At 38.1% G+C, this 8,046-nt stretch overlaps 1 protein-coding gene across 1 annotated transcript in view; it reads right to left on the bottom strand.

Moving 5' to 3' along the window:
• Window positions 1-7,048, bottom strand: part of gnsb (glucosamine (N-acetyl)-6-sulfatase (Sanfilippo disease IIID), b) — a 15,051-nt gene extending 8,003 nt beyond the window's left edge. The window contains exons 1-5 of the mRNA XM_008304747.1: window positions 6,737-7,048; window positions 4,195-4,254; window positions 2,392-2,595; window positions 933-998; window positions 753-851 (exon numbers count right to left, since the gene is read on the bottom strand). Coding sequence (XP_008302969.1) covers window positions 753-851; window positions 933-998; window positions 2,392-2,595; window positions 4,195-4,254; window positions 6,737-6,916 — 609 coding nt within the window. The 5' untranslated portion in view covers window positions 6,917-7,048. The remainder of the gene's footprint in view (window positions 1-752; window positions 852-932; window positions 999-2,391; window positions 2,596-4,194; window positions 4,255-6,736) is intronic.
• Between the last annotated feature and the right edge of the window lie 998 nt (window positions 7,049-8,046).

Genomic DNA, 8,046 nt, shown 5'->3' with positions numbered 1-8,046 from the left:
AAAAAAAAAAAAAAAAAGTTAAATAGTTTCTTTTTACAGAACTAAATTTGAGTAAATGATTTCTTTTTAGCTTAGATGTGCTTTTACCAAACTGAACAGTATATCACACATGTTACCTTCAATGGCTGTAGGGAAGGTTGAAAAATATGATGATTCCTTCTGTTTTTACAGTTCCTGGCTTTGATAAATCCTGTCATTTAGCAATAATATTAAAGGAAACGTGCCTCAGTGTTCAGAGGGTTTGTACTTTTTAAAGAATCTGATTTGAAGCTTTTTAAGACTCATTAAGGTGACAAAAGTACTAACGTTACTGTATTTTAATGACACCTACCAATGCAGGTGACGAAGGAAAGTTCAGTTCTCATAAACTATATTTAAAGCAGAACAGGTCGACATCTTGTCAGACACAAAGACTCATCCGTCACAGGACAACATGCAGCAGTAGCATGAAACACCAACACATAAACCAAATGCTCTGAACAGTCAGATGAAAACTGAATGACAGGTTACATTTGTGTTGGCGTGTTGACCATCTTCTGCAGGTGATGATTAACCGTGCACACTGCTGACTCGCTGACTAACTAGACGTTTTATATTTCTATGACAGCAGCTGATTCAGACAGTTTACAGGTGATTCTCTTAATTCTTCCCATAAATTCTTACATAAACGTCCCTCCACGTGATGCATAAAGCACAAAATAGTGCTGAGGGCAGGCTCAGTGCGAGCATCTGACGATGTGATTATGACTCACTATGAGGTCCGTGAGGTAGTCCTTCTCATAACTGTCACCGTGCTTCTCCTCTTTCCCGTTGACTGACAGTGTGTAATTGTAGTATTGTGAGTTTCCCACCTGCAAATCAAACGACAAAGACTGTGAAGGCAGAGACACTTGAAGCAACTATATTTGTGTATGACTTAACAAGAGACTCACCAGTGCATGCCATTGGTCCCAGCCAGGTGGAACATAGCTGACGTCTCCGGCTTCTTTCTTGCCATACTGATGGCAGAACAGTCAGTTGTGATCAGCACAAAATGTGCAACAGAAGTCAGTAGCTCTATGAGACTTTATTTAGACACACTGATACATGCTAACACCAATATGCTAATGTGCTCACAATGTTAAGTGAGGGAAGCCTGCAATATTTAGCAGATATAATGTTTACCACACTTACAATCAGTTAAGTATGTCAGCATGCTAACCTTTTCTAATTAGCTGTAAAATTAATTACATTAAATAAATACATATTCAGAGCTACTAAAATGTAGTTACATGTGTTAATCTTTGCCTTGTTTTTAAAATCCTAAACAGTATTTTTCTGTTTCGTGTTGCATGGCAGTTGTTAGCTGATCACTGTGCTGCACTGTCTGATAAGTGCATGTGCATGTGTTGATTGTGATTGCTCATGTTATTGAAATTTTCATTCATCTTTTTAATTTCAATCCCCAAAACCCATCAGTGGGTTTAAAAGGCACATTTTCATTAAAAAGGGAAAAAAAAGATTTTAGCAGATTTTCAACTTTCAATGGCACCCCTGTAACATATCATGTGTGAAGTACACTTCTGTCATGAAAATTAACCAAATCTAAGCTTAGAATTGTGATATTTCTGCAACATCACTTCATTCTACATGTTTTATTTAAAACCTTGTCATAAAAAATAAACCATCTGCGCTATTGCAAAACAAAATCTGCACTCATTGGCACAACTGAGAAGTCATCACTGAGTCAGCTGTGACCAACAGTCAGGTGACAAAAGTTCTGAGTTCTCAGCTGAACTGCAGGCTGTGTTACGACAGAGCAGAAAGGAGATAACAAGAGAGACTGAGAGGAAAATAAAACATACTGGATCAATAAAATAAATGCAGCCTGTCTCAAAAACAGTACACAGAGGAGCAAGTTGTTGGAAGATACATTTAGCATGGTGAAACATGTTTCTACAGATAATGTGCAGAGTAATGAGAAACGTTCTGTAGAGCTTGTAAAACATATAAACAGAAAAAATTTGTATAGCATGTAGAGTCGCTATTTTCTTCCAGTGTTGGTAACATGAAAAAAAGTTGGACATATTGATTCCAGGTTTTTTCAATTTTAAGTTTTTTCCAAGGGAGGCAGCCAATGAGGTAGCTATGTTTCTGTGACATTATACCAACATGTTGGCATTGCTAGTTGATTTACAAAAAGTAATTTACAATGTTTACAACAAGTAAACACAATCTAGAACAGTCATAGAACAGTCATAATAACACTGCATGTTTATCACTACATTTATTATTTAATTTTAATTTTAATTTTGAACACACTTTCTAACAAAACACCATCATCCCTCAAACCCAGAACTTACACCGCTGAATAATTAGCATGCAGCTCATAAAGTTTAAACGTGTTCACACCTGGTTAAGATATTTCCCGGCGAAGAATGTCTGGTATTTCTGCTTGCTGAGGTAGACAGGGAAGGCGTTGGCCTCAGGCCCTTTCTGCCACAGAGTGCTGGAGCAGTTCCCGGTCAGAGAGTTGTTCCTAACCTCGTGGTTGTGAGGGTAGCGACCTGTCAGGATACTGGCCCTGCTGGGGCAGCACAACGGTGTGACTGTGAACTTCACAGTAGGAGGAAGCGAGAAGAGGAAGACAAGAGCAGGGGAACAGAAGGGGGATAAGAGATGATGAAAGAGGAGCGTGACAGCAGTGAGGAGGATGTGCAACTCATTCAGTATGAAACTATGTGTAGTCATAGGTGTGTGCCGTGCTGTGAAAACTATTTACTGATGTAAAAGCAGCAACACAACAAATGAAAAGCACTCTGTTTCCAGTAAAACCCATGCATTCAACATAAGACTTGCACGAGTAGTATTTTTGTAATTTAGTATACAGTTTAACATTATGGTCAGGCCCAACCAAAGACATATAACATACATTGTCTATAAAAAGCATTCACCCCCAGAGGTGGGTGGGTTGTCCAGGGAAGTTTTGGAGGAAACCCTGATACAGTCTTTAAAAGAACTGCGACTTGGGAGAAGATTTGGTTTAAAGCAGGACAATGGCCCAAGGCACACAGCCAAAACTACACAGAAAAGGTTTAAAGACAACAAGGTGAATGTTCTGAGGTGGCTGAGTCAGAGCCCAGACCTTAATCCAATTGTGAATTTTTGGCTGAGCTTAAAAAGGGCTGTTCGCTCATGGTCCCCGTGTAACTTGGCAGAGTTTGAGCAGTTTTGCAAAGAAAAATGGAATAGATTTGGAGTATCTAGATGCACAAGACTACTCGAGAACTATTCACCAGACTCAATGCTGTAATTGTGGCCAAAAGTGCCTCTACTAAATATTGACTTGAAAGGCGTATTTATGCAATCACTCATTTAATGTTTTATATTTTTAAACATTTGATATTATTCTGTAGAAGTCTGTTTTCACTTTGACATAAAAGAGTTGTTTTTTTTTTTTAATTACTATACTACAGGCCTCGCGATGATGATGATGATGAATGGAGAAGGAATAAAGAAGAGCTCTTGTTCTAATACACAAATTTAAATACATTTTTTGGACTATTCTTAAATATTTGCTATCAATTCATTGTCCAGAATTGGGTCCCGGTGACAGCAGGCTAAGCAGGTAACTGAAGACATCCCTATCCAGCCATGCTCTTCCCAGTTCCTCCTGGGGTCTTCTGAGGTGTTCCCAGGCCAGATGAGATAGGCAACAGTTCGGGTCTACCCTGGTTCTCTATCCAGGAGGTATTCTAATCAAATGTTGAACCACCTCAACGGGCTCCTTTTAAAGGAGCAGAGATTCTATTACAAGCCAGATATGTGAGCACTCCAAGGCTGAGCTGAAGAAGAAATTCATCTTTGCAAATTCAGCAGATATTTAAACTGTAAATGACACATCTGACCAAAAAATTTGCTGTTTTGGCCCAACTACTGACATGAAAATGGGTCTCATCTGACATTTCTGTTTTTGTAAGAGGTCACAAGCCTTTAAGGTTGGGATCATCTAGTTCAATCCTTCACAGTACAGTGTATTTTATAAACTTATTGGATAATTCTGTGTTTAATGTAAAATCTTAAGCATTAAGTAAATACAGCTGTCAGATAAACATAGTGGAGGATAAAGTATAATATTTCCCTCTAAACTGTGTTAGACTGAAGCAGAAAGCAGAAAAAACTAGTGATAACTTTCCACTGGTTAAAAATACTCACAGCGTTCAGAAATGTTGCTCCTGCAGCTCCTATTAAAGCTTTTGTTTTCTTCATCGGCGTCTGCAGAACAGAAACAAGAACAGACATACAGGTGAAGTGACCCCTTCCCTGACATGCAAACAAGCTAAGAAGTCAACAACAGTACACGTATTTACTGTGTTTGATGAATAACAGATACTGAGAGCCAAGAGTCCAAAGCATTATGTCACGGTTAGCTGACGATGAACTCTCTTACATGTGATAGTTTACAGGACTTCTAAAGTTTTTGACTGTTGGTTAAACAAAAGAAGCAATCAGAAGATGCAATGTTGCATTCTGGAAAATTGTGATGGGCATTAACTTAAGGGTTTCTGAAATTAGATCCAACCCTAGTTTGGTTGTTAAATAATCAAAATGCGCGAAATGACAGGTTGATAATCAAACACTTCAAAATTTACTAATCCGAGCAAGCAAAGATAATTAGAAAATGTTCATGTCTGAAAAGTATCACCTATATTGGTCAGAAAATGGTTAAAAAAAATAATAAAATCTATAAATATATATATATATATATATATTACTTATTATTATTATTATTATTATTATTATTATTAACAACAACAATAATAATAATAATAACAATTCCAAGAGCTAAAACTACTGACTTCGAACTTCTGTTTATTATAATATAAGACAAAAAAGTGGAAGGAAATCTTTACATTTTAACAGCTAAAACATAAAAACTTTGAAGGATTTTTGCTTGATAAATGATTAAAATTTTAATTACAATTATTATTAAAATTATGTAGTATTATGTGTTGTATTCTTCATTTAATTCATTTAATTAGTCATGCTAGCAGCATGTTTATCACCTTTGTCCAAACTGAAATATCTCACCAGCACTTCAATGGACTGTTCATACATTCATGCTCTATCATGCAATAGAAACAGAGTTAGCGAATAAATGAATGACATATACAAAGCAAGTTTTCTGAGTTTATTGTGAATTAGCACCACCAGCTGTTTATCTTGATAAGCCAACTCTTTGACAATTAAAGCGAAGGAGTCAGGGGCAATAATCTATGTTTTCTTTGACTGATTTGTTCAAAATTTGGTCAATATTTTTGCTGGTTTTGAATGAAAAACAACCTACTCGAGGTTCCTAAATTATGTTCATAATAATGGGTTTGAGTAAAATATTATGGCAGTTATTGGTTATTATTTAATTATGGTTTCCCATGACATTTGTTTTAATCAGTCACATTCCCCTAAGGATGGATTCGAGTTAGTTTGTGGGTTATCTACCTACCAATCCTAGCTGTACTTATGGTTAGTGCTACTTAGAACTTTTCATGCTAACATGCTAAACCAATGCAAACAACATCAACTTTCTACCATTAGCATATTTTTCAAAACTAATGGCATTCCCACAAGTCCCAACTTGTCTTTGTGTTTAATGCTAACTAGCAAATGTTAGCATGCCTAAACACTACATGAAGGTAGCCAATGCTGTAAGGAGGATACATATTAGCATATCTGTGAGAAACATTTTAACGGTTACGATTATAAAATATTAAAACATTGATTGATTTCATGAATAGGCAATCAAGGCAATCACTTAATTATGTTATCTGTAAAATTAACAAGTTAATCTTTTAATTTTTTTTTTTTTTAAATGTAGGGCTGCAGGGTGGCGCAGTTGGTAGCACTGTTGCCTCGAAGGTTGCCGGTTCGCGTCCCAGTGGGGGCACCGGAATCTTTCTGCGTGGAGTTTGCATGTTCTCCCCGTGCAGCGTGGGTTTTCTCTGGGTTGTCCGGCTTCCTCCCACACGGTTCAAAAACATGTTGAGGTTAATTGGTGATTCTAAATTGTCCGTAGGTGTGAATGTGAGTGTGCTTGGTTGTCTGTCTCTAAGTGTGGCCCTGTGATAGACTGGTGACCTGTCCAGGGTGTCCCCTGCCTTCGCCCTAAGTCAGCTGGGATAGACTCCAGCCCCCCCGCGACCCTAGTGAGGATTAAGAGGTGTATAGATAATGGATGGATGGATAGATAATGGATGGATTTTTTAATTTTAGCATGCTGATGTGCGCAATTAGCTTAAAGATTAGCCACACAGGGGTGCTACTGTGGCTATAGACTTGTTTTCTGTATTTTATGTCTATATTTTCTATTTAATACATTTTATGTACTTTATATCTATTAATATTTTCTACCTGATGTCTTTGTTATCTAATTCTATTTTCTATTTATTTCTATGTAAGCATTTATATGTTCAATCTAGCACTTGTTATGTAATTGAGGAGCGGAAATTGTCTTGTACAGTCCAATATGGCAATTATATTTTCGTATTTTATGGATAATGAAGTGAAAAAAAAACAAAAAAAACACGAGTTTTGATAAAGTGACTTTAAACTCAGCATTAGCAGCTCGTACTGTGGGATGCTGTAAACTGCAGGAGCGTTAAAGTCAAATTAAAAAGTGCGGTTATATCACCATAAAGTCAAAAGCAGATTTTGGATCGATACAGTTGATTGATCACGTGTTCCCCGGGTGCTCACTCACCATCCCCCCCAGCTGAACGTCCTGGTCGTCGGCCAGCACCAGGATGATGTTGCTCGGCTTGGAGCTCTCTGCACACCTGACGCAGCAGGTGAGCAGCAGCAGCGGGAGGAGAGCAAGGCCAGCCGGCAGTGCTGTCCGCCGGCCGGTCGGTGCTCCACCTTCGCTCCTCAGACCTGCCATCGGAACCACTAAAACCAGCACAGCGCCGGTCCTGCTGCTACACGACCGCCGCGGTAGTTGAGATCAAGTCCGGTTTCGATTCCTGCTCAGGGCGAAGACGTGCTGCTTTGACGGGGAAAGAGCGAAGTCACACACCGCGGAGCAAAGTTTGAGGAAGTGCAGTTTAGAGTTGGAGGTCATATGATCAGACTGAGTGGGAGGAGAGAGAACCGAGAACACCGTGTACAACACAACCGACACACAACAGCTGACATACAACATTTGGGCTACTAATTACCGAGATAATCTTAGATTGAAGACAAATAAACTCACTATTTATACTTTGCTCCTGTTTGCTTGTTAATTTAAGAACAACAATATAGATATATTAGATTATAGCAAAGTAGATGATCAGATTATATTACCTTTGTTATGTATAACTGTTATTCTGTCCACTATCTATACACTGCTTAATCCTCATTAGGGTCTGGAGCCTAACCCACTCAGGGCGAAGGCAGGGGACACCCTGGACAGGTCGACAGTCTATTGCAGGGCTACACTTAGAGACAGACAACCAAGCACACTCACATTCACACCTACGAACAATTTAGAATCACCAATTAACTTCAACATGTTTTTGGACTTGTGGGAGGAAGCTGGAGAACCCAGAGAGAACCCATGCTGCACGGGGAGAACATGTCCTCACCGGGACGTTAACCGGTGACCTTCTTGCTGTGAGGCAACAGTGCTACCAACTGCGCCACCTTACAGCCCAACCTTAGACCTGTTTTATTAAATTACTGCATTGTTTTAATTAGGTTGTGTTACATCATTTTATATCCAGTATGGAGAGACATAAATGTAATATAATATGAGCAAAATTGCTGAAGTACTGCTATCAAGTTTTTTTTCTCTCCTTATTGCTTTTAACATTGAAACCTGATCAGTTTAATTTTGGCTTTTTGGACAAGAATTCGTAAAAAAAAATTAAATAAATAAATAAATTCTGTCAAAGTGAAAACAGATTTTTTCAAAGTAATTAAAAATAGACTTTTTTTTAATTATTATTTATTTTTCCTTTACTTAACCAGGTGGGTTAATTGAGAACAAATTCTTACTTACAATAAGGACCTGGCCAAGAGGCAGCACAG

The sequence above is a fragment of the Stegastes partitus genome, unplaced genomic scaffold (genome assembly GCF_000690725.1).
Source record: "Stegastes partitus isolate 25-593 unplaced genomic scaffold, Stegastes_partitus-1.0.2 Scaffold2311, whole genome shotgun sequence".
Classification (NCBI taxonomy): domain Eukaryota; kingdom Metazoa; phylum Chordata; class Actinopteri; family Pomacentridae; genus Stegastes; species Stegastes partitus.
Note: the sequence above shows the minus strand (reverse complement) of the source record. Positions and strands in the feature narration are given on the sequence as shown.